The 27208-nt window shown below is 45.3% G+C and overlaps 1 protein-coding gene across 1 annotated transcript; it reads left to right on the forward strand.

Annotated features, from left to right (window-relative positions):
• The first annotated feature begins 980 nt into the window (after positions 1 to 980).
• On the forward strand, positions 981 to 26199 carry SNAP47 (synaptosome associated protein 47). Its single transcript, XM_058806563.1, has 5 exons — positions 981 to 1000; positions 13491 to 14043; positions 15900 to 16384; positions 21254 to 21354; positions 23488 to 26199. Exons 2-5 carry the CDS (start codon positions 13550 to 13552, stop codon positions 23632 to 23634), a joined length of 1227 nt encoding a protein of 408 aa, XP_058662546.1. The 5' UTR covers positions 981 to 1000; positions 13491 to 13549; the 3' UTR covers positions 23635 to 26199.
• The last annotated feature ends 1009 nt before the right edge of the window (positions 26200 to 27208 follow it).

The raw sequence follows: 27208 nt of genomic DNA on the forward strand, positions 1-27208 counted from the left end.
TCCAAGAGAACATCGGGATTAAGTGAAATTCATGAGGGAATTTTCCTTCACAGAGCTCCAAGAGAATATCGAAATGAAGGGAAATCCATGAGGGCATTCCTCGTTTACAGAGCTCCAAGGGACCACTGGGATTAAGGAACATCCATGAGGGAATTCCCCCCTTACAGAGCTCCAAGGGAATATGGGAATTATGGGACGTAATGAGGGGAATTCCTCCCTCACACATCTCCAAGGGAATATCAGAATTAAGGGACATCCATGAGGGAATTCCTTCCTCAGGGAACACTCGCTAAGGGAACACCGGGATTAGGGAACGTCCATGAGGGAATTCCCCTCTCAGAGATCTCCATGGGAACACCGGGATTAGGGAACGTCCATGAGGGAATTCCCCTCTCAGAGATCTCCATGGGAACACCGGGATTAGGGAACGTCCATGAGGGAATTCCCCTCTCAGAGATCTCCATGGGAACACCGGGATTAGGGAACGTCCATGAGGGAATTCCCCTCTCAGAGATCTCCATGGGAACACCGGGATTAGGGAACGTCCATGAGGGAATTCCCCTCTCAGAGATCTCCATGGGAACACCGGGATTAGGGAACGTCCATGAGGGAATTCCCCCCACGGCCATCCCCAGAGTTGGGGGGAGGACCCGGACACCACAGGGCGTAGCACACGCCATCCCCGCCTCGCCCTCCCGTCCAGCCCGCACCGTCGCTGCCCGCAGGAACCGGGAGTACCCCGAGGGGAGCCACACTCACCCCCGCTCCCCTCGGGGCAGCCCCGCGGCGCGAATGGCGGCGTCGGCAGCGACAATGAAAGCCTATGGCGGGCGCCGCCGGAACCTCTGCGTCGGGCGGGTGGGGTCCGGGGGGGAGGTGAAAAGCGGAGCGCACCGGCGCGGGGCTCAGCCAATAGGAACGCTCAGATGCGCGGGGCTCAGCCAATGAGAGCGCGCGGAAGGCGCAGGCGCGGAGCGGGGCCGGTGCCGCACTGAGGGAGGTGCGTGGGGAGCCGGGGGGCTCGGACGGGCCCGGGGGGCTCCAAATGGGGCGAGAGGGGCTGGACGTGGAGCTTGGGGCTGGAAATGGGGCTGGGGGGTCACAAATTGAGGCTTGGGGGGGCTCCGGACAGGGAATGGGGGGGGCTGTGATCCATGGCCGCGGTGGTGTCAGACTGGGACCGGGGGGTCCGGATGGGGCTGGAGGGACTGAAAATGGCGCCGGAGGGGCTGGTGGTGGGGTTAGAGATTGGGAATGGGGCTTGGGGGTCACAGTTGGGGCTTGGGGGGGGCTCCGGACAGGGAATGCGGGGCTCCGATCCGTGGCCGCGGTGGTGTCGGACGGGGACAGGGAGGTCCGGATGGGGCTGGGGGGGCTGGACGTGGAGCTTGGGGCTGGAAATGGGGCTGGGGGGACACAAATTGAGGCTTGGGGGGGCTTCGATCCATGGCCGCGGTGGTGCCGGACCGGGACAGGGAGGTCTGGATGGGGCTGAAGGGATTGGAAATGGCGCCAGAGGGGCTCCAAATGGGACGGGAGGGGTCGAGGTGGAGCTTGGGAATGGGGGTTGGAAATGGGGCTGGGGGGTCACAAATTTGGGCTTAGGGGAGCTCCGCACAGGGAGTGCGGGGTTCCGATTCATGACCGCGGTGGTCTCGGACCGGGGGGTTCCGGATGGGGCTGGAGGGACTGGAAATGGCGCGGGAGGGGTCGAGGTGGAGTTTGGCGTTGAAAATGGGGCTGGGACGACAAAAATTGAGGGCTTGGGGGACTCTGATCCATGGTCGGTGTTGTCTCGGACCGCGGCCGGGAAGGCTCGAAGTGGGGCGGGAGGAGCTCGAGGTGGAGCTTGGGAATGGGGGTTGGAAATGGGGCTGGGGGGTCACAAACTGGGGCTTGGGAGGGCTCCGGACAGGGAATGAGGGGGCCGGGGGGATCCGGATGCGGCTGAAGGAGCTCGAAGTGAAGCGGGAGGGGGTGGAGGTGGAGTTTGAGGTGGAAATGGGGCTGGGCGCTCCCAAATTTGGGCTTATTGGGGCTCCGAAGCGTGGGCGCGGTGGTGCCGGACCGTGAGTGGGGGATCTGGATGGGGCGGGAGAAGCTCGAGATGGAGTTTGGGGTTGGAAATGGGGTGGGGGGGTCCCAAATTGAGGCTTGGGAGGGCTCCGGACAGGGACTGGGGGCTCTCATCCGTGGCCGCGGTGGTGTCGGACTGACGATGTCCGGCTGGGCCTGGGGAGACTCGAAATGCGCCCGGAGGGGCTGGAGATGGAGACGGATTGAAAATGGGGCTGGGGGAGTCACAGCCTGGGGAGGGGGGCTCCACTCCGTAGTCGCGTGGTTTTGGACCGGGAATGTCTGGATGGGGCTGGAGGGACTCGAAATGCGGCGGGAGAAGCTCGAGGTGGAGCTTGGGGCTGGGGGGGGTCCGATCCATGCTCGGTGCGGTCTCGGACCGGGACCGGGAGTGTCCGGCTGGGCCTGGAGGGACTCGAAACGCGGCGGGAGGGGCTGGAGGTGGAGTTTGGGATTGGAAATGGGGCCGAGGCGTCACAAATTTGGGCTTGGGGGGCTCCGGATGGGCCCGGGGAGACTCGAGGTGGAGCTTGGGGCTGGAAATGGGACCGAGGCGTCAGAAGTTGGGGTCTGGGGGGAAACTCTGATCCATGGTCGGTGTGGTCTCGGACCGGGACCGGGGAGCCTGGACGTGGCGGGAGGGGCTCCGAACGGAGTGGGAAGGGCTCGAGGTGGAGTTTGGGGCTGGGGGGGGCTCAGATCCGTGCTCGGTGTGTTGGACCGGGCCTGGCGGATTTTGTGTGGAGATTTGGGGCGCGCTCAAACCGGGGCTGGGGCGGGTTTTGTGTGGGGGCTTGGGGCGGGTTTGGTGTCGGGGCTTGGGGCGCGCTCAAACCGGCACTGGGGCAGTTTTTGTGTGGGGACTTGGGGCAGTTTTTGTGTGGGGACTTGGGGCAGGTTTTGTGTCAGGGCTTGGCGTGGGCTCGAACGGGGCTGGGGCGGTTCCATGCCGGGAACCGGGGAGCGACGGCGGCTCCGAGCCGGGACTTGGAGAGGGGGCCGGGAATGGAGGGGCTCGGGATGGGGCTGGGGAGGCTCCGTGAGGTGGATCCTGGGCCGAGCTGGCACCGAGGGAAGGCTCGAGAGGAGCCTGGATTTGGAGGGGGAATTGATGGACAGGGAAGGGAGCTGGGTGAGGGGACTGGGGGAGATCAGTAAATTCCCGGGTAACTGTAGGAGTGAAGGGGGGGGTAGGACAGCGGGGATGGACAGAGACAGGAGATCTCTGGAGCTCAGTCTTGGAATTTGGGGTTTATTGCACAGGGCCTGGGTGCAGGGCCCCGCTGGGATTTGGGGTTTATTGCACAGGGCCTGGGTGCAGGGCCCTGCTGGGATTTGGGGTTTATTGCACAGGGCCTGGGTGCAGGGCCCTGCTGGGATTTGGGGTTTATTGCACAGGGCCTGGGTGCAGGGCCCTGCTGGGATTTGGGGTTTATTGCAAAGGGCCTGGGTGCAGGGCCCTGCTGGGATTTGGGGTTTATTGCACAGGGCCTGGGTGCAGGGCCCTGCTGGGATTTGGGGTTTATTGCACAGGGCCTGGGTGCAGGGCCCTGCTGGGATTTGGGGTTCATTGCACAGGGCCTGGGTGCAGGGCCCTGCTGGGATTTGGGGTTTATTGCAAAGGGCCTGGGTGCAGGGCCCTGCTGGGATTTGGGGTTTATTGCAAAGGGCCTGGGTGCAGGGCTCTGCTGGGATTTGGGGTTCATTGCACAGGGCCTGGGTGCAGGGCCCTGCTGGGAGCTGCCACCCACAGCTCAGAGCAGGACTGAGAGAAGAGAGGGGGAGAGAGGATGAGAGAGAGAGAGTAAAAGAGGATGAGAGAGGGATATTTCTATTACAATACAATAAATCTTCTGTGTTGAATATTCTAATTCTCACCAATCTAATACAAGCTATAAATCCTACAGCATTTACATACAGCCTGGAAGAATCATTACATTACTGTGTTAAGGTATTTTCTTTGAGCCAGGTCTAATGAGCTCCAGGAGGTCTATAACACACCCAAGGTAGCTCAGCTACCTTTGGAGGCATGAAAATCAGGATGGCTTCTGTTGCAGTGTTGGAAACAAAAAGGTTTAATAAAGGCAAAATAATAAACAGAGAAAAGCTGAGCCAGGTGCAAGAGGTTCTTGTGTGATGGTGCTCACAGGGGTCTGAGGATGAGGGAAGAGATGAGGATCTGACTCCATGTTTCAGAAGGCTGATTTATTATTTTATGATATATATTACATTAAAACTATACTAAAAGAATAGAAGAAAGATTTCATCAGAAGGCTGGTTAAGAATAGAATAGCAAAGAATGATAACAAAGGTTTGTGGCTCTCTCTGTCCGAGCCAGCTGACTGTGATTGGCCATTAATCAGAAACAACCACCTGAGACCAATCCCAGATGCACCTGTTGCATCCCACAGCAGCAGATAATCAATGTTTACATTTTGCTCCTGAGGCTTCTCAGCTTCTCAGGAGGAAAAATCCTAAGGAATGAATTTTTCATAAAACATGTCTGTGACACATTCCTACATTACCACACTGTTACATTTCAAACCCTACAAACTCCTCTTTGGGCCCTTCTGCCAGGCTGTAGGGTCTGCTCTGCCCCTTGGAGCTGTCTGCAAGCAGAGGGTGTTGTTCCATCCAAAGGGGATCACCTTCAATGGCCACATCGTTGTTTGCCAGTTGTTCAGTAACTGAGGGATCTCAAAGCTTTCATTCCAATCTCACTTACAGTTTCCATATTCTCAACATCTTTTCCCAGACAATCACGTTGATAATTTTCCTGTTTCGTGCTCCCCAGCAGATCTAAACCTGGGAAATGCTGAGCTTCAAACTCCTGAGAGCCACAAGCAGTAAATGAATTTATAAATCATATCCAGTCACTCTTTTTATAATTGAGACTCAATTCCAGGATTAATAAATCCACAAATTCCAAATTTAGGATTTTCCAAGCCGTGAAGTATCCAGGCCTGACCTCACTCCTTCATTCCCAAGCCTCACTTCTGTTTCCTCACCCCAAGCTGGAATTCCTCCCATCCCATTCCCAGGAATTTTCCTCTTCCCCACCCCAACGGAGCAGAGAATTCCAAAGGTTTGGGTTGGGAGGGACCTCAAGGATGATCCCATTAATGGACCCTCCACCATCCCAGGTGGATCCAAGCTGACCTTGGACACTTCCACCCCGTGGAATTCTCAGCATGATGAGGGTTTGTTCCATCCAAAGGGGATCACCTTCAGTGGCCACACCATTGATTTCCTGTGGTTCAGTAACTGAGGCATCTCAAAACTTTCATTTCAATCTCACTTATAGTTTCCATATTCTCAACATCTCTTCCCAGACAATCACATTGATAATTTTGCTGTTTCGTGCTCCCCAGCAGATAACGCTGGGCTGGGAGTCCTGAGGGAGCTGGGAATGCTCACCCTGAGGAAAAGGAGGATCAGGGCAACTTTTGGGCTCTGGCTCTGCTCCCCGGGAACAGGGACAGGAGCAGAGGGAGGTTTTGGTTGGATATTGGGAAAATTCCCTCATGTGACTGCCTGGCAAAAGATTTTGAGAATATGGAAACTGTGAGTGAGATTGAAATGAAATCAAGGTTTGAGATGCCTCAGTTACTGAACAGCAGGAAATCAATGGTGTGGCCATTGCAGGTGATCCCCTTGTGATGGAACCAACCCTCTGCTGAGAACTGCACAGGGTGGGAGTGTCCAAGGTCAGCTTGGATCCACCTGGGATGGTGGAGGGTCCATTAATGGGATCATCCCTGAGGTCCCTCCCAACCCAAACCTTTGGAATTCTCTGCTCCATTGGGGTGGGGAAGAGGAAAATTCCTGGGAATGGGATGGGAATCCTTGGCAGGAGGGAGGAATTCCAACCTGGGGTGAGGAAACAGAAGTGAGGCTTGGGAATGAAGGAGTGAGGTCAGGCCTGGATACTTCATGGCTTGGAAAATCCTAAATTTGGAATTTGTGGATTTATTAATCCTGGAATTGAGTCTCAATTATAAAAAGAGGAAGAGTGACTGGATATGATTTATAAATTCATTTACTGCTTGTGGCTCTCAGGAGTTTGAAGCTCAGCATTTCCCAGGTTTAGATCTGCTGGGGAGCACGAAACAGGAAAATTATCAACATGATTGTCTGGGAAGAGATTTTGAGAATATGGAAACTGTAAGTGAGATTGGAATGAAAGTTTTGAGATGCCTCAGTTACTGAACCACAGGAAAACAATGGTGTGGCCATTGCAGGTGATCCCCTTTGGATGGAACAAACCCTCATCATGCTGAGAATTCCACGGGGTGGAAATGTCCAAGGTCAGCTTGGATCCACCTGGGATGGTGGAGGATCCATTAATGGGATCATCCCTGAGGTCCCTCCCAACCCAAACCTTTGGAATTCTCTGCTCCTTTGGGGTGGGGAAGAGGAAAATTCCTGGGAATGGGATGGGAATCCTTGGCAGGAGGGAGGAATTCCAGCTTGGGGTGAGGAAACAGAAGTGAGGCTTGGGAATGAAGGAGTGAGGTCAGGCCTGGATACTTCACGGCTTGGAAAATCCTAAATTTGGAATTTGTGGATTTATTAATCCTGGAATTGGCTCTCAATTATAAAAAGAGTGACCGGATATGATTTATAAATTCATTTACTGCTTGTGGCTCTCAGGAGTTTGAAGCTCAGCATTTCCCGGATTTAGAGCTGGGATTAAACCACCCTGTGGAATACTTAGCTGTTCAGAATGAGAGAATAAAAATAACCAATAAAATGTACAGGAATTTTCTGGCCATCATTCCCAAAAAAAAGCCTGGGAATGAAATGTTGATGGCAACATCGCCCCGGGGTGGTGCCAGCTCCTCCCCCTAATTAATTAATGAGTAACGCTCCTGGTTAATTGGGTGATCTCAGCAAAGGTGAATCAGCTCCTTTTTATGGAAATAACCACTGGGTGATGCTCAGGGAAGGAATTCCTGCAGAGTCCCCGTGGCACTGCTGGATCCCAAATCCTCATCTCCCTGCTGTGCTCCAGGCCTTGCTGGGTGTGGAATGCCAGGAGCTGGGGGCAGATGTGGCCAAAAATTCAATTATTTCCTAAAAAAAGTGTGGATAACAGGAAAAGACAGATCTGGGAACAAGTTGTGAGGGAACATTTTGGAAGAAGCTGAAGGAGTTTCTTGTGGAATCCCTCAGGAGTCTCCTGGATGAAGGATTGTGACATTCCCATTTCCAAACCTGTGACATTCCCAAGTTTCCAGACCTATTCCTGATTTCACAAAGAATTCAGAAGCAATTTGGGTTTTTAGTTTTTATTTTTCTGCCAATCCTGACCTTTTCATGGATCCCAAATCCTCATCTCCCTGCTGTGCTCCAGGCCTTGCTGGGTGTGGAATGCCAGGATTTGGAGGCAGATATGGCCAAAAATCCAATTATTTTCTAAAAAAAGTGTGGATAATAGGAAAAGACAGATCTGGGAACAAGTTGTGAGGGAACATTTTGGAAGAAGCTGAAGGAGTTTCTTGTGGAATCCCTCAGGAGTCTCCTGGATGAAGGATTGTGAATTCCCAAGTTTCCAGACCTATTCCTGATTTTACAAAGAATTCAGAAGCAACTTGGGGTTTTTATGTTTTATTTTTCTGCCAATCCTGACCTTTTCATAGATGTCAAATCCATATCTCCCTGCTGCTGATCCGGGCCTTGCTGCGGATGGAATTTCAGGATTTTGTGGCAAAAAAATCTGATTATATCCTAAAAATAATGGGAGAGTCTCCACAGGGAAAGACAGATCTGGGAACAAGTTGTGAGGGAATATTTTGGGAAGAAGCTGAAGGAATTTCTTGTGGAATCCCTCAGGAGTCTCCTGGATGAAGGATTGTGGCATTCCCAAGTTTGCAGACCTATTCCTGAATTTACAAAGAATTCAGGAGCAATTTGATTTTTTTTGTTTTATTTTTCTGCCAATCCTGACCTTTCCATGGATATCAAATCCACATCTCCCTGTTATGAATCCCAGGGGTTCCTGTGGATGAAATTCCAGGATTTTGGTGCAGATATGGCCAAAAATCAGATTATTTCTTTAGAAAAAGAGAGAATGGGAGAGGCCCCACAAGGAAAGACAGATCTGGGAACAAGTTGTGAGGGAATATTTTGGGAAGAAGTTGAAGGAATTTCTTGTGGAATCCCTCAGGAGTCTCCTGGATGAAGGATTGTGGCATTCCAAAATTTTCAAGCCTATTCCTGAATTTATAAAGAATTCAGAAGCAATTTGATTTTTTTGTTTGTTTTATTTTTTCACCAGTCCCAGTTTTTCCATGGATTAGCTGCCAGATGTTAAATCCTCATTTCCTTGGTGCTGATCCAGGCCTTGCTGTGGATGGAATTCCAGGATTTGGGGGCAGATGTGGCCAAAAATCCAATTATTCCCTAAAAAAAGAGTGTGGATAATGGGAGAGTCCAGATCTGATCTGGGAAGAAGTTGTGAGGGAATGTTTTGGGAAAAAATGGAATTTCTTGTGGAATGTTTAGGACAGTGGAAGGTGTTCCCATGGCAGCTGGAACTGGATCATCTTTAAGATCCCTTCCCAAATAATTCCCTGATTCCCATCCTGAATTCCAGGATAATTCTGCCCCTTGGTTTTCCAAGAATTCCGACCATTTCCTGTGTTTTATGTTGGGGAAAAAATCCTTTTGTCTTTAAATTGGAAATTTAAATTTCTTCGCGGAGAGAGAGAAGAATTCTCCAGATCTGTTGCTAATGGAAATATAATTTAATTGGAGAAATAAAAAGGATTTCATTCCCAACCAGATTTTTCCTTGGAAAAGAAAAAAGGATTTCATTCCCAACTGGATTTTCCTTGGGAAAAAAAAATCCAATTGGGAATGAAACTCTTTTTATTTCTTGGATTAAAAAAAGGATTTTATTCCCAACTGGATTTTTCCTTGGAATAAAACAAAGGCTTTCATTCCCAACTGAAATTTTCTTTGGGAAAAGAAGGATTTAATTCCCAACTGGATTTTTCCTTGGAAAAGAAGAAAATATTTTATTCCTCACTGGATTTTTAACTGAAAAAAAAAAAAAAAAAAAAAAGGATTTAAATCCCAGCTGGATTTTTCCTTGGGGAAAAAAATAAAAAGGATTTCGTTCCCAACTGGATTTTTCCTTGGAATAAAAGAAGGATTTAATTCTCAACTGGATTTTTCCTTGGAATTAAAAAAAAATAATTTATTTTCCAACTGGATTTTTCCTTGGGAAAAAGGAAAAAAAAAAGGGTTTAATTCCCAATTGGATTTTTTCTTGGGGAGAAAAAAAGGGATTGAATTCTCAATTGGATTTTTCCTTGGAAAAAAAGGATTTCATTCCCAACTGGATTTTTCCTTGGGAAAAAGAAAAAAAAAGGGTTTAATTCCCAATTGTATTATTTCTTGGGGAAAAGAAAAAGGATTGAATTCTCAGCTGGATTTTTCCTTGGAATAAAAAAAAGGGATTTAGATCCCTGTTTTGGGAACAGCCTTGGTTGAATTTTCCTTTGGAATTTTTCCCTTGGTGAAAATTTGGAAGGGAAACAAAAAACACTGAGGGAAATTTTTTTTCCCTGAAAATTCCATGGATTCAAATCTGGATAAGTAACTTGGGATAATGCTCAGGAAAAACTTCTTTTAATTTATAATTAGATAGAAATCCTTGATTTTTTTAAAGGAGTTTTCATTCTGGGAACAGCCTCAGTTGAATTTTCCTTTGGAAATTTTTCCTTGGTGAAAACTTGGGTGAAAATTCCTGAGAATTCCACAGATCCATATCCAGGTAAGAAACTTGGGATGAGGCTCAGGAAGAGCCTATTTTAATTTATAAGTAGATAGAAATCCTTGATTTATATTCCTTTTTTAAAGGAATTTTTATTTTGGGAACAGCCTCAGTTGTATTTTCCTTTGGATTTTTTTTCCCCTTGGTGAAAACTTGGGAAGAAAATCCTGAGGGAGAAAATTCCTCCCTGAGGGGAAGAATTCCTCCCTGACAATTCCATGGATACAAATCCAGGTAAGAAACTTGGGATAAGAATCAGGAAGAGCTTATTTTAATTTATTATTGAATAAATCCTTTATATTTTAAGGAATTTTCATTTTGGGTGTAGCCTCAGTTGAATTTTCCTTTGGAAATTTTTTCCCTGGTGAAAACTTGGGAGAAAATTCCTGAGAATTCCACAGATCCAAATCCAGGTAAGAAACTTGGGATGAGGCTCAGGAAGAGCCTATTTTAATTTATAATTAGATAGAAATCCTTGATTTATATTCCTTTTTTAAAGGAATTTTTATTTTGGGAACAGCCTCAGTTGTATTTTTCTTTGGATTTTTTTTCCCTTGGTGAAAACTTGGGAAAAAAATCCTGAGGGAGAAAATTCCTCCCTGAGGGGAAGAATTCCTCCCTGACAATTCCATGGATCCAAATCCAGGTAAGAAACTTGGGATAAGAATCAGGAAGAGCTTATTTTAATTTATTATTGAATAAATCCTTTATATTTTAAGGAATTTTCATTTTGGGAACAGCCTCAGTTGAATTTTCCTTTGGAATTTATTCCCTGTTGAAAACTTGGAAAATCTGAGGGAGAAAATTTTTTTTCCCTGAAAATTCCATGGATGCAAATCCAGATAAGAAACTTGGGATAAGAATCAGGAAGAGCTTATTTTAATTTATAATTAGATAGAAATCCTTGATTTTTTAAAGGAATTTTCATTTTGGGTGTAGCCTCAGTTGAATTTTCCTTTGGAATTTTTTCCCTGGTGAAAACTTGGGAAAAATTTCCTGAGAATTCCACAGATCCATATCCAGATAAGAAACTTGGGCTAAGGCTCAGGAAGAGCTTATTTTAATTTATAATTAGATAGAAATCCTTGATTTATATTCCTTTTTTAAAGGAATTTTTATTTTGGGAACAGCCTCAGTTGTATTTTCCTTTGGATTTTTTTTCCCCTTGGTGAAAACTTGGGAAGAAAATCCTGAGGGAGAAAATTCGTCCCTGAGGGGAAGAATTCCTCCCTGACAATTCCATGGATCCAAATCCAGGTAAGAAACTTGGGATAAGAATCAGGAAGAGCTTCTTTTAATTTATTATTGAATAAATCCATTATATTTTAAGGAATTTTCATTTTGGGAACAGCCTCAGTTGAATTTTCCTTTGGAATTTATTCCCTGTTGAAAACTTGGAAAACCTGAGGGAGAAAATTCCTCCCTGAAAATTCCATGGATGCAAATCCAGATAAGAAACTTGGGCTAAGGCTCAGGAAAAGCTTCTTTTAATTTATTATTGAATAAATAATTGAATAAATCCATTGTATCTTAAGGAATTTTCATGTTGGGAACAGCCTTGGTTGAATTTTCCTTCGGAATTTTTTCCTTGGTGAAAAGTTGGAGGGGAAAAAAAAACACTGAGGGAAATTCACAGGCAGTACTGGGAATTCCTGGAGAATATTGGGATTTCCTGGGGAGTACTGGGAATTACTGGGAATTGCTGGGGAATACCGACATTTCCTGGAGAATATTGACAAATCCTTGAGAATACTGGGATTTCCTATGGAATACTGGGAAATTTGCAAAGAGTAGTGGGAATTGCTGGGGAATATTGAGAATTCCTGGAAACTACTGGGAATTCATGGAGAATGTTGAGATTTCCTGGAGAATATTGGGATTTCCTGGAGAATGTTGGGATTTCCTGGAGAATGTTGGGATTTCCTGGAGAATGTTGGGATTTCCTGGAGAATATTGACAAATCCCGGGGAATACTGGGAATTTGTGGAGTATACTGGGAATAAGCAGAGAATAGTGGGAATTTGTGGGGAATATTGGGATTTCCTGGTGAATACTGGGAATTCATGGAGAATATTGGGATTTCCTGGAGAATATTGACAAATCCCAGAGAATACTGGGATTTTCTGGAGAATACTGGGATTTCCTGGGGACTATTGACAAATCCTGGGGAATACTGGGAATTTGTGGAGAATACTGGGAATTCCTGAGGAATATTGACAGTTCCTGAGGAATACTGACAATTCCTGGAGAATTCCTGCATTGTGTTTAACATGCCTGGATGTTGAGATGCCAGAGGGGAAGAGGAAAGAGCTGGGATTTATAAATGTGGATGAGCTGGAATTTCTGAATATCCTGGATTTTCCTCAGTGCATGTTGTGTGGGAAGCCGAGATAAGATGGGAATGGGAATATTCCAGGATATGAATGGAATTCTTGGGGAAATGCACGGCCAGTGATGTTGATGGGCTTTTCCTGAGGAAATTGGAATTTTGGGGTATCTGGGATTTTCCTCAGTGCCTGTTGGTCTGTGGGAAGCTGAGATGAGAGAGGAATGGGAATATTCCAGGGTTTGAGTGGAATTCTTGGGAGAGCGTATGGCCAGCGATGCTGATGGGCTTTTCCAGATGAAATCTGGAATTTTGGGATGTCCTGGGTTTTCCTCTGTGCCTGTTGATCTGTGGGAAGCCGAGATGAGATAGGAGTGGGAATATTCCAGGATATGAATGGAATTCTTGGGAAAATGCATGGCCAGTGATGTTAATGGCCTTTTCCAGAGGAAATCTGGAATTTTGGGGTGTCCTGGATTTCCCTAAGTACTTGTTGGTCTGTGGGAAGCTGAGGATGAGCTGGGAATGAGAATATTCCAGAATATCGATAGAATTATTGGGAACATGAAGTGGTCAGTGGTGTTGACAGCCCTTTCCAGAGGAAATCTTGAATTTTGGGATATTTGGGATTTTCCTCGGTGCCTCTTGATCAATGGGAAGCTGAGGATGAGCTTGGATGGGAATTTTCCAGGATATGAATGGAATTCTTTTGAGAATGCATGGCTGGTGATGCTGATGGGCTTTTCCAGAGGAAATCTGGAATTTTGGGATATCTGGGATTTTCCTCAGTGCCTGTTGGTCAGTGGGAAGCTGAGGATGAGCTGGAAATGGGAATATTCCAGAATACAGATAGAATTATTGGGAAAATGGGGTGACCAGTGATGTTGAAAGCTCTTTCCAGAGGAAATCTGGAATTTTGGGATGTCCTGGATTTCCCTAAGTACTTGTTGGTCTGTACAGCTGAGGATGAGCTGGGAATGAGAATATTCCAGAATATCGATAGAATTATTGGGAACATGGGGTGACCAGTGATGTTGACAGCCCTTTCCAGAGGAAATCTTGTATTTTGGGATATCTGGGATTTTCCTCAGTGCCTGTTGGTCTGTGGTAAACCAAGGTAAGAGGAATGGGAATATTCCAGGATGTGAATGGAATTCTTGGGAAAATGCATGATGGGCTTTTCCAGAGTGAATATTCCCGTGGTTAGAAATGCTTCCCAAATTCCTTGGATATCCAGCTGAAAAGAGCCAGGATTAATTCCTGTGTGTTTATTCAGGATTCCTGCTTTTCCCCCTTGGGTTTCAGTGTCTGTGGCTGGGTTGGAGAGCGTTTCCCTGGGAGAGGAGGCCGGGCAGAGCGAGCTGATGAGCGAGGACATCCGGATCCATTCCTGGCCTTGCTCCTACTACCTGGACACCAGCAAACAATGGATCCCTGGGAAGCTCTCCCTGACTCCCACTTCCATCAGATTCACGGCTGACAAAACGGGAGAGCTCCTGGTGGATTTCCATCTTTCCGGCATCAGCGAGATCAAGAAGGAATCTTCCCATTTAATCTTCAGCTCCCTCACCGTCCTGGAGAAAGGCACCAAGCACTGGTTCAGCTCCCTGCATCCCAACAGGAATGTGGTGTTCAACATCCTGGAGCATTTCTGGAGGGAGCAGCTGGTGTCCAGCCAGGAGGGGGGAGCGGGAGCGGCCTTGGAGTCCAGCAAGGGCAAGGAATTGACGGGAATGTTGGAGGGATCCCAGAAGCGCCTGGAGGACACGGCCAAGGTGCTGCATGCCCAGGGGGAGCAGTTCGACAACATCATGAGGGGACTCCACAAGATCGAGGGGGACATGGATGTGGCTGACAGGTTGGAATGGGAACGTTCCCACAGCTGGGAATGGGTTGGTGGGCCTGGAATTTCTGGGGGAGGGCTTTGGGAAATGAAACTGTGGATTTTTCGTTGGAAGGATGGAGCAGCTCCATGAGGAGAGACTGAGGAAGTTGGGAATGCTCAGCTGGAGAAAGGAAAAATCCAGGGGAGCTCAGAGCAACTTCCAGGGCCTGGAGGGGCTCCAGGAGAGGGACTGGGGACAGGGATGGAGGGACAGGACACTGGGAATGGCTCCCAGTGCCAGAGGGCAGGGATGGATGGGAGATTGGGAATTGGGAATTCCTGGCTGGGATGGGATTCCCAGAGCAGCTGTGGCTGCCCCTGGGTCCCTGGCAGTGCCCAAGGCCAGGCTGGAGCACCCTGGGGCAGTGGGAATTCCCTGCCCATGGAATGGGATCACCCTTAGGATCCCTTCCAGTCCAAGCCTTTGTGCCCGTGGGCTCAGGGAGTGTTGGGAATTCAGCTCTGGGAATTCAGGAGTGCCCCAATCTCCTTCCTCCTGCCCGTGCCCTGCTCCACAGGAATAAAACTGGGATAGGAGCAGGGTTTGCAGTGCCTGTTTCTGCTGCCATTCCTGGGAAATCCTGAGCTGTGCTGCTTCCTTCCCGCCATTTTTCCCTCATGATTTTCCCCCACCATTTTTGTTTCCCTCTGTTTTTTCCCTCCCTTTTTTCCTCTCCCGCACTTTTTCCCTTTCCCACCCTCTTTTCTTCCCTCCCTTTTCCCCCACAGCTTCCCTGGAAATCCTTTGCCCTGATTTTCTAGGAATATCCACAAGCCTTTAAAACACTTCAGATTGAATGGGAAAGAAGCCAAAATTGGGAATTTTGGGTGAGCTTGTGGCAGGATTGGAATATCCAATATTCCAACACCCAGGCAAAGCAGGAATTGTCAGGAGTGGGAGCAGCCAGGGCTCCTGGGAATATTTGTGCCAAGTATTTCCTTATCTTGGAACCCTGTGGATAAAATTCCAGCAGGAGTGAGGGGAATGCAGCTCTGGAGCACGAGGAGAGGAGAGGAGTGGGAAAGGACTCAGAGTGTGGGAAGGGACTTGGAATTCCACAGATTCAAGGGTGGCTGAACATTACCCAGCTTGGAGCTGCAGCACGGAATTCCAGAGGGCTCTTCTCAGTTTTTATTGACTTTAAGGAGTATATCCCAAGGTTTTAATGGATTTAAAACAGGGAATGAAAACGGGATTAACTTGGATTTTAGGGATGATTATTGTCAGTTCTCCTTTGAAAAAAAGGGGAATATTTTCCTTATCCTTGGAGCAGGAGCTGAATCTGAACAATTCCAGCCCTGGCTAACTTCCCTGTTTGCTGAGAATGTTTTCCTTATGGAGCTGCTCCAACACTGATGGGAAGGTGGGGTCTGGACACTTCTGGGAAGTTTCTGCTGGATTTTGGAGCCTCAAGCTGGAATTTTTATTGTTTTTTCTGGGAATTTGGGTGTGGAGCAAAGGAAAAGGCATCAGGCTGAGGGGGTGAAGAAAAAGGAGCAGGAAAAAGCCTTGGAAGTGGTGATGGATGGGCAGGAATGGGAATATTGAGGAGCAGACACATGGAAATGGGCCTGGAAAAATCCACTTCCTTCCTTCCCAGCTGGGATTCTGGGAGTTTTTCCAGTGGATCGTGAGGAGAATGTGGTGTCCCAGCTGGAAGGGAATCCAATATTCAATTGAATATCCAACGTTCAATTTCCTGCATCCTGGGAAATTGTGGATGCGTTTGAGGAGGGATTAAGGAATTCCCGTGTCTGTGGGGATTTTCTTGGAACTGCTGGAATATCCAGGGCTTTTCCCTCTCCCGATCCTCCCTTCCCTCTTCCAGGCTGCTAACAGAGCTGGAATCTCCCTCCTGGTGGCCCTTCAGCACCAAACTCTGGAAATCCCCTGTGGAAGCAAAGCCCAAGGAAACGCCCGCGGCTGCAGATCCCAAAAGCCAGGAGGGAATCCTGCTGCGAATCCCGGTGATCATCACGCACAGGACAGACTCCAGCGCCAAACCCGGCAAACTCACGGTGCTCCCCTCGGGCCTGGAGATCCAGGATTGCAATTCCCAGCTCCTGCACCGCTTCGAGGCGCGGGACGTGGACGACATCTGGGTGCACACTCCCTACGAGATCAGCGTGCGGCAGCGCTTCATCGGCAAACCCGACACCTCCTTCCGGCTCCTGGCCGCGCGCATGCCCGAGGCCATCCCCATCCTGGAGATGCAGTTCAGCAAGAAAATCCAGTTCTTGGAGGATGCTCTTGGGTTTGCCGGAGCCAGGAAGTCCCCTCAGGCGGATTTGGGGACGTCCATCTGGCAGGCAGGTGGGTGCCAGGGGGTTCCAGGCTCCAGAGGTTTTCCAAGGAGTATTCCCGAGGCCGTGGTGAGTGAGTCCATGACAAACCCAAGGAATAAACTCCAGGTGATTTCAGAGCCTTTGACGCTGCTGCTTTTCCTGGAGGTAATTCCCAGTTTAACACCCAATAATTAGTATCCAATACTCAATAATTAATATCCAATATCCCTTATCTAATATCCAGTGTTTAATATCCAGTATCCCATATCCAGTATCCAGTGTTTAATATCAAGTGGATTTGGGAGCATCCATCTGGGGGTGCCAGGGGGTTCCAGGCTCCAAAGGTTTTTTCCAAGGAATATTCCAGAGGTCATGGTGAGTGAGTCCATGGTAAATCCAAGGGATAAACTCCAGGTGGCTTCAGAGTCTTTGGCATTGCTGCTGCTTTTCCTGGAGTTAATTCCCAGCTAGAAGGGAATATCCAATATTCAATAGCTAATAATTAATACCCAAGAATTGCTATCCAATACCCAATAATTAATGTCCAGTATCCAGTGTTTAATATCCAGTATCCAATGTTTAATATCAGGTGGATTTGGGAATGTCCATCTGGAGGTGCCAGGGGGTTCCAGGCTCCAAAGGTTTTCCAAGGATATTCCGGAGGCAAATTGGCCCTGAGTCTATGGTGAGGATGAATTCCAGGAATAAACTCCAGGTGGCTTCAGAGCCTTTGGCACTGCTGCTGCTTTTCCTGGAGTTAATTCCCAGCTGGAAGGGAATAGCCAATATTCCATAGCCAATAATTAATACCCAATAATTACTGTCCTATACTCAATAACTAATACCCAGTGTTTAATATCCCAAATCCAGTGTTTAATATCCAATATCCCATATCCAACATCTGATATTCAATACTCAGTATCCCATATCCAGTATTCCATATCCAATATCCAGTATTTAATATCCAATACCCAATAATTAATATCCAATAGCCAGTATCCCGTATCCCATATCCAATAATTACTATCCAATATCCCATATCCAACATCCAATATTCAATATTCCGTATCCCATATTTAATATCCCATATCCAATATTTCATATCTGGTATTCAGTATTTAATAATGAATATTCCATGTTCTATAGCCAATGTTTAATATTCAATATTTCATATCCAATATCCAATATTTAATACCCAATAATTAATATCCAAGTATTAATACCCAGTATTTAATATCCAATATCCCATATCAAATATCCCGTATGCCATGTCCAATATCCCATATCAAATATACCATATCTGGTATTCAGTATTTAATAATGGATATTCCACGTTCTGTACCCAGTGTTTAATATCCAATATCCAGTGTTTAATAGCTAACACCCAATAATTAATATCCAATTATTAATACCCAGTATTTAATATCCAATATCCCATATCAGATATCCCGTATGCCATGTCCAATATCCCATATCAAATATACCATATCTGGTATTCAGTATTTAATAATGGATATTCCACGTTCTGTACCCAGTGTTTAATATCCCATATCCAATATCCAGTGTTTAATAGCTAACACCCAATAATTAATATCCAATTATTAATACCCAGTATTTAATATCCAATATCCCATATCAGATATCCCGTATGCCATGTCCAATATCCCATATCAAATATACCATATCTGGTATTCAGTATTTAATAATGGATATTCCACGTTCTGTACCCAGTGTTTAATATCCCATATCCAATATCCAGTGTTTAATAGCTAACACCCAATAATTAATATCCAATTATTAATACCCAGTATTTAATATCCAATATCCCATATCAGATATCCCGTATGCCATGTCCAATATCCCATATCAAATATACCATATCTGGTATTCAGTATTTAATAATGGATATTCCACGTTCTGTACCCAGTGTTTAATATCCCATATCCAATATCCAGTGTTTAATAGCTAACACCCAATAATTAATATCCAGTCACTAATACCCAGTATTTATTAGCCAATATCCCATATCCAGTAGTAAATATCCAATATTCAGTGTGTAATATCCAATATTCCATAGTCAATGTTTAATATCCCATATCTGATATTTAATATATCACATCCCATATCCAATATCCCATATAAAATATCCCATATCAAATGTCCCATGTCCAGTATCCCATATAAAATATCCCATATCTAGTATCCCAGGTCCAATATCCCATATCCAATTTCCAGTATCCAGTATTCCATAGCCAATATTTAATATCCAATATCCCATATCCAATATTTATATTAAACCTTTAATTCCCCTAAATCCTTTCCCCAATTTTCCAGGAATCTTGAGTTAGAACATGGGATAAACCTGATTTTCCCATATTAACTCCAGGATTTTTATATTAGACATGTCCAGGTATGGGAATTCCAGAAATTTTAGAGTAATTTTAAGAAAACTTTGGAGCCCGAAAATTCCCAACAAGAAATTTGACATTTTTTACTATTAATCCTAAAATTCCAGGATGGGTTTTTTAGCCCAGCCTTGGAATTTTCAACAGCTTGGAATTTATTCTTCCAACATCACTGAATCCTTTTTTTTCCCTAATTTTTAATCCTAAAAGAGCAAAGAAAAGATGGATCCAGAACCAAAAACAACTGGAAAATTGGGATAAATTCAGAAATCCACCAATTTCTGCTTGGAATCCCAGCAGGGAAGGGGAATATCCTGGTTTTGAGGAATATTCCAGCTTGGAAAAGCTGCTGGATTTTTAAGGAAGTAAATTTTGGCCTCTAGAATTTCCTGTTATCCCAAAAAATTCCTAGTTCCTGAGGGAATTCCAGGAAATAATTGGATCTCCAGCCCTTTTCCAGAGGCTTTCCTGCTGTTTTCCAGCTGGATTTTGTTCTCCTTCCCTGGTTAATTTAGAAAACTTTGGGAAGCAGAGGGGAGCTGATAGAAATCCTGATTTTTCCGGTTTTTTTTGTGTTTTCCTTGGATTTGTCGCCGTTCCCATTCTGTCACAAGGTGGCGCTCACGGACTGTGTGGGAGCCTTTGGGATTTTTCCATAGAAAACTGATTTTTTTTCCTTTTTTTTTTTCTTATTTTTTTCCCTTTATCTCAAATCAGGAGGGGAAAAAAATAGTTTTTTCTGTTCCCCCCGTGTGTTTTCCAATAGGAAATTAATCCAAGGATTTTTGGCATAAATCACCCTACAGGGCATGGAAATCTTTGGGGAAATTCTGTATTTTCCCTCAAAACTGCCACAAACCCACCTGGATCTTTTGTTTACACCAACCGTGCCCTCAGTTTATGCCTAAATTTATAGAAATTCCAAAAAAAGTCTACTTTGGCTTCATTCCATGCGGAAAAGGAATTTAGGGAATTATTTTTATTTAATACTTACTGGCTAATTTTATTTTTAAAATATTAATTATCAATTAATTTGTTATTATTGAAATAGTGATGATAATAACAACAACAATATAATCATCAACTATTATTATTATTATTATTATTATTATTATTACTTTCTCAATTTTTTTAACCTGCTTTGCACTTTTTTCCAGTGGGTTTTTTTTGGATAAACATTGAAATTTTAGAACAGTTTTAATCCAATTTTATCCCAAAGAATGGCTGAGAATTCCCATGAATCTTCACATTCCAAATGATCCTGTTTTCCAGAGGCTTCCTAAATAAGAAATAAAATTTAAAAAAATAATTATTTAAAAAATAAAATAACATAAAAGAACCTAAATAGCATAAAAATAAATAAAGATAAAATAACAAAACATAAATAAAAAAGGCTCCCTAAATAAGAAATTAAATTTAAAAAATAATTATTTAAAAAAGAAAATAACTTAAAATAACATAAATAACATAAAAATAAAGTGAAGATAAAATAACAAACCATAAATAAAATGAAGTAAAATTAAATGAAGAAAAAACAAAAGAGAAAAAATGAAGAGAAAATTTTAAAAAAGGAGAAAAATTGTTAGGTTTTCGGTGCTGTTTAGGTGGCCTGGAAAGGCCCAGGGATGGCCTTGAAGAGCCCGGCGCTTCAAAGAACGAGGAGAGACTTCTGATCTTGTCTCGGTCTCGGTGTTTATTAATTGTTTATCTAAAAGATTTTCTTTCAGCCCGACAGAGGTCTGCACAGCAAGTCAGCCATGGGCACACTGAGAGCCCCCGGGGCGGTCACTTATCTTTATACTCAAAATTACATTTACAATATTTATCATTTTTCCCCAATACCTTCTACCCTTATTAACCGGTGCACTTTTAGTAATAACCAATCCCAAAGTGCCACCATCACCACAGAAGATGGAGGCCAAGAAGAAGAAGAAGAAGGACAGGACACGCCCCAATTCCTCCATCTTACTTCTTTAGACCCCCCTGTATCAAAATCCTAAACCCTGTGTTTTACACTTTAACTAACTTATCCCTTCACCATTCACCCAGTGAAACCTTCCCAGTCCTCATACAGGTGTCGTCTCCCGTGTCGGATCAAAGCCCTGCCACCAGACACTTCTGGCAACATTCCAGGACTCCTGAGCCCCCCAAGGGTGGTCTCGGCCTCTCTGCATCTCCATCCTGAGGTGCTGAGATCCCACAAAAAATAAAGAGAAATTGTAGGGAATACACTTTGAATATTCCCAGAAAATCAGAATTTAATGGGAAAAATTGGATCCTGGGCATTCCCAGATTCCCATGGAGCAAAGCACAGCCCAAGCACTTTGATCCCAGAATTCCAGAATGATCCTGAAGGACTCCACGAGCAGCAGTTCCGTTCTCCCGCGCTCCCCTTGGGCATTCCCAGGGATTCCCCAACTCTCTGGCAGCTCCTGAAGCTCCCCCTCCTTTCCAGGCAGGAATTTTTCCCTAACGTGGAATTTCTCTGGCAGCCACGGGATTCCTGGGGGCCGCGGGGGGTCCCGAAGGGCCGGCCAAGGAGCAGGTGCAGCTGCAGAAAGTGTCCCAGGAGGAGGCCAAGGAGCTCCGGCAGGTGAGAATGGGGATGGAATTTGCCAGAATTAATTCCCAGAATGACCAGGTTGGGAGAGACCTTCAAGGCCGTCGAGTCCGACCCAGCCCCAACAGCTCAACCAAACCCTGGCACCCAGTGCCACATCCAGGCTGTGTTAAACACACCCAGGGATGGGGACTGCACCACCTCCCTCATCCCTGAGAATTCCCAAAATTCCCCCAAATTCACAGAATTCCCAGAATCACAGAATCACTGGGTTGGAAGAGACCTCAAAGATCATCGAGTCCAACCCAGCCCCAGCACCTGAACTCAACCCTGGCACCCAGTGCCACATCCAGGCTGTGTTAAACACACCCAGGGATGGGGACTGCACCACCTCCCCGGGCAGCCATTCCAGAGCTTTATCACTATGTTATTCTGTTTTTTGAATCATTATTTTTAAATTATATTTATTTTTAAATTTATTTGATTTGAACGTAATTTATTTTTATTTTACTTATATTATTTGTGTTACGTTATTTTATTTTTTAAATAGGATTGTTTTAAATTTTTTGTTTTTATTACTTTTAAATTGTATTTATTTGATTTTCATTTTTTATTTTCTTTCATTTATAAATTATTAAATTGTTAAATTATTTAAAGATTATTTATTATTTATTAATTTAATCTTTATTAATTTGAATTCATTTATTATTCACTTAGTATTTATTTAAATATTTTTATTATTTAATTATTTAAATTCTTGAATTATTTTAGTTTTTAAAATTTAATTATTTGAATTTTTATTCCTTATTTTACACTTCATTTCTTTGATTTTATTTCATTTTAATTGATTTCATTTTATTTCTTTCTAATTGGAAAAATATCCTGCCAGAGGGCAGGGCTAGATGGGATATTGGGAATTGGGAATTCCTGGCTGGGATGGAATTCCCAGAGCATCTGGGGCTGCCCCTGGATCCCTGAAGTGTCCAAGGCCAGGTTGGATCCACGTGGGATGGTGGGAGGTGTCCCTGCTCGGAACTGGATCATCCTTAAGGTCCTTTCCCACCCAAATTCTGGGATTCTGGGAGATCAGTCCATGAATATCCCATTGCTCCCAAGCCCCAAATTCTGGGATGTCAGTCCATGAATTATCCCATTGCTCCCAAGCCCCAAATTCCTGGATTGTGGGATGTCAGTCCGTGAATTTTCTTATTACTCCCAGGCCCCCAAATTTTGGGATGTCAGTCCATGAATTATCCCATTGCTCCCAAGCCCCAAATTCTGGGATGTCAATCCATGAATATCCCATTGCTCCCAAGAACCCAAATTCTGGGATGTCAATCCATGAATATCCCATTGCTCCCAAGAACCCAAATTCTGGGATGTCAATCCATGAATTATCCCATTGCTCCCAAGCCCTCAAATTCCTGGATTGTGAGATGTCAGTCCATGAATTTTCTTATTACTCCCAGGCCCCCAAATTTTTGGATGTCAGTCCATGAATTATCCCATTGCTCCCAATCCCCCAAATTCTGGGATTCTGAGATGTCAGTCCATGAATTATCCCATTGCTCCCAAGCCCCAAATTCTGGGATGTCAGTCCATGGACATCCCATTGCTCCCAAGAACCCAAATTCTGGGATTCTGGGATATCAGTCCATGAATTATCCCATTGCTCCCAAGACCCCAAATTCTGGGATGTCATCCATGAATATCCCATTGCTGCCAAGCCCCAAATTCCTGGATTGTGGGATATCAGTCCGTGAATTTTCTTATTACTCCCAGGCCCCCAAATTCTGGGATTCTGGGATGTCAGTCCATGAATATCCCATTGCTCCCAAGCCCCAAATTCTGGGATGTCAATCCATGAATTATCCCATTGCTCCCAAGCCCCAAATTCTGGGATGTCAATCCATGAATTATCCCATTGCTCCCAAGCCCCAAATTCTGGGATGTCAATCCATGAATTATCCCATTGCTCCCAAGCCCCAAATTCTGGGTGTCAGTCCATGAATATCCCATTGCTCCCAAGCCCCAAATTCTGGGAGATCAGTCCATGAATATCCCATTGCTCCCAAGCCCCAAATTATGGGATTCTGGGATGTCATCCATGAATTTTCCCATTGTTCCGGAGCCCTCACCACGAGCTCTCCACGTTTCCCTCCGCAGATCCTGAAGAAGCTCAAGGGCCTGGCGCTGGAGACGGAGGCGGAGCTGGAGCGGCAGGACGAGGCGCTGGACTCCATCGGCAGCTCCGTGGATCGCGCCACGCTCACCATCGAGCGGCAGAACCGCAGGATGAGGAAGCTGACGTAGCTTTCCGCCGGAGCAGGAGGGTGGGGGAGCCGGGATGTTCAGGACTGGATTTTCCAGAGACGCTTTGGGAAGGGTTTGGGGTGAGGTTTGGAAAATGGCGCTGCTGGGGGTGAGCTCCTGAGAGGATTGAAGCGGTTCCTGGACTTGGATGGTGGTTGGATCTTGGATGAGGTTTGGATTTTGGATGCAATTGGATCTTGGATGCAATTGGATCTTGGATGATGGTTGGATCTTGGATGAGGTTTGGGTCTTGGACAGTGTTTGAACCTTGGATCACAGTTGGACCTTGGACAGTGTTTGGATTTTGGATGATTGTTGGATCTGGACCATAGTTGGATCTTGGATGGTTGGATCTTAGATGAAGGTTGGACCTTGGATGATGTTTGGATCTTGGATGAAGTTTGCATGTTGGAGGATGGTTGGATCTTGCATAATGATTGGATCTTGGATGGCTGGATCTTGCACTGTGGTTGGATCTTGGATAATGCTTGGATCTTGGATGGTTGGATCTTGGACCATGATTGGATCTTAGATGGTTGGATCTTAGATGAAGGTTGGACCTTGGATAATGTTTGGATCTTGGATGAGGTTTGCATGTTGCAGGATGGTTGGATCTTGGATAAGGTTTGGATCGTGGATAGTGTTTGGACCTTGGATCATGGCTGGACTTTGGATGGGGTTTGGATCTTGGACAGTGCTTGGATTTTGGATAATGATTGGATCTTGGATGGTTGGACCTTGGATGAGGTTTGGATCTTAGATGAGGTTTGGATTGGATCTTAGATGAAGGTTGGACCTGGGATAATGTTTGGATCTTGGATAAGGTTTGGATCTTGGACAGTGTTTGGATTTTGGATGGCAGCTGGATTTTGGACGAGTTTTGGATCTTGGACAGTGTTTGGATTTTGGATGATGGTTGGATCTTGGATGGTTGGATCTTAGATGAGGGTTGGATCTTGGATGAAGTTTGGATCTTGGACAGTTTTTGGACCTTGGATCACATTTGGATCTTGGATCACATTTAGATCTTGGATGAGGGTTGGATCTTGGACAGTGTTTGGATATTGGATGATGGTTGGATCTTGGATGGCTGGATCTTAGATGAGGGCCTTGGATCACATTTGGACCTTGGATGACGGTTGAATCTTGGATGAGGTTTGGATCTTGGATGGTTGGATTGTGGATAATGGTTGGATTTTGGACCACGGTTGGATCTTAGATGGTTGGATCTTGGATAACCTTTGGATCTTGGATGAGGTTTGCATGTTGGATGGTGGTTGGATTGTGCATGATGGTGGGATCTTGGATGAGGTTTGGATCTGGGAGAGTGTTTGGATTTTGGATGATGGTAGGACCTTGGATGAGGTTTGGATCTTGGATGAGGTTTGGAAGCTTTTTTGGGGGGAAAGATCCAAATTTCCAGTCAGGATGAAACAGAACTTGTGGATTCTCCACTGCCAAACCCTGTAAATAGGAAGGGATGTGACAAAACTGACTTAATTCATTAATTAATTCATCAATTAATTACTGTGCTTTTTCATTTTGCTGCTTTCCTGCCCATGAATTCCCTCTCCAGTTCTTTCCCTAAAAGCCTTTGGAGCTGATCCTGATTTTTAAATTTATTTGCACTCAGTGGTGATGAAACATTTCAAGGCTTTTCCAGAATTCCTAAAACAAAAAAGGGAATATTTTCAATTAAAGTCTGAAGTTTACACTTGGCTCTGTTGAGAGCAGAGAGTCCCCTTGGAAATTTTTGATATTCTGTAGGAAAAATTCCCATTTCATCAATCCCTGCCTTCTCCAGCTCTTTTACCTCCAAGGAGCTGCCGTTAAATATTTATTTTTAAATTATTTTTTTTATTTTAATTTAAGTATTTTTGGTGTCGCTTTCAAACCCGACACTTCCAGTGCAATATTTTTGAACAGTGAAGCTTCAAATCCTTGGATTCCGTGGGAATTTTTCCTTTTTTTTTTTTTCCTGTGGGAATTTTTCCCATTTTTTTGGAATCCAGCCTAATTTTGGGAGAAAAAGACACCGAACCGTGTCGAGGGTGTTGTTTGCAAGGTTTGTATTTCTTCAGCTTAGTTAGGGCTGGAGTAAAATTTATTCCAAGTTTTTCCTGGCATGCACTTTATTGGAAAATCTGGTGATAATTCCATATCCATCAATTTTTTCCTGGGAATAAAATCCTCCTGGAGTTTCTCCTGATGTTTCCCAACCCTAAATCGCTGCTGGTTTACCGTGAGAGGAGAAGGAACATCCTGCACCTCATTTTTCCATGGATTTCCAAGTGAATTTCGCACCAAATCCGTGTTTGGTGAGGCTGGGATGGGATCTGGGAGTGGGGTGAGTCCAACCCAGAATTCCCGAAAGGAAATCTTTAGGATTTGAGCGGTTTTGGGGTGTTCTTTGTGCCATATTTTTTATTGTCGTGTGGTTTTAGCACCGACTCCGTATTTTGTGGGTTGTGTTGAGTCCAACATATCCCAAAAAACGTGGAATATTCCTTGGGAAACCCATCCTGGAGCTGTACATTGGCTGAATTCCATGTGCCAGAAGGATTTTCCACCTGTAATTCCTTCTTAATTAAATCTCTTGGAATTGTGATTTTTCTCTCCTGTCTTCACTTGGCTGGGAATCGGCGGGAAAAATCCATCCTTGTTTTCCTGGGATTTCATGGATTCTGTGGGGTTGGGCTTTGGGATGGCATTATTTGGGATTAAAAACGTGGAAAATATTCCCTGCTGGAAGGTGGCTCTGGATGAGCTTCAAGCTTCCAACCCAAACCATTTGGAATTCCGTGATCTTCTGGGAAGAGTGGCTGATATTGCAGAGGGGCCTCAAAATCCTGGACAAATGGGCTGGTGGGATCCTCGTGGATTTAACGCAATCCTGCCCTGGGAGGAGCAATCCCGGGCATTGGGACATGCTGGGAACACCCAGCTGGAAAACAGGAGCTGGAGGTGCTGCTGGATGGGATTCCCAAATGGGTTGGGGTACAAGGGATTTTTTAGGATCATCCAGCTCCATCCCCAGGGACAATTCCCACTATCCCAGGTTGCTCCAAGCCCTTTTTTTCCATGAGAAGTGGATTGGAATGGGATGATCCTTAAGATCCCTTCCATCCCAAACCATTCTGGGATTTTTTGTGCCGCATTTCCAGCTCCTGTTGCTGGCTGTGGATCCCAAAGTCTTTGGAACACCAGTTTGAAATTCCATAGGGGAATCCCAAAATATGAGAGATTTGAGGGATTCCAAGCAGGAATTCCATATCTCAGGTGCCAAATGTGGGAACAGGACCCAGAATGGAGGTTCCAGAGGTTATCCTAGTTTGCTCCAAGCCCCTTTTTTTCCATGAGAAGTGGATTGGAATGGGATGATCCTTAAGATCCTTTCCATCCCAAACCATTCTGGGATTCTGGAATTTTCTGGGATTCTTAGTGCTGTATTCCCGACTCCTTTTCCAGGCTCTAGATCCCAAACTCTTTGGAATCCCACATCAGCTTGAAACTCCATAGAGGAACCCCAAAATTTGAGGGATTTGAGGGATTCCAAATGGGAATTCCGTGTCCC

The sequence above is a fragment of the Ammospiza caudacuta genome, chromosome 1, assembly GCF_027887145.1.
Source record: "Ammospiza caudacuta isolate bAmmCau1 chromosome 1, bAmmCau1.pri, whole genome shotgun sequence".
Lineage (NCBI taxonomy): Eukaryota > Metazoa > Chordata > Aves > Passeriformes > Passerellidae > Ammospiza > Ammospiza caudacuta.

Bases quoted from the DNA above. Each gene is read 5' to 3' on its own strand.
- SNAP47 (XM_058806563.1), top strand. From the start codon at position 13,550: ATGAGCGAGGACATCCGGATCCATTCCTGGCCTTGCTCCTACTACCTG. The intron at 14,044-15,899 runs GTTGGAATGGGA...TCCCTCTTCCAG, and splicing joins GACATGGATGTGGCTGACAG to GCTGCTAACAGAGCTGGAAT. The intron at 21,355-23,487 runs GTGAGAATGGGG...TTCCCTCCGCAG, and splicing joins AGGCCAAGGAGCTCCGGCAG to ATCCTGAAGAAGCTCAAGGG.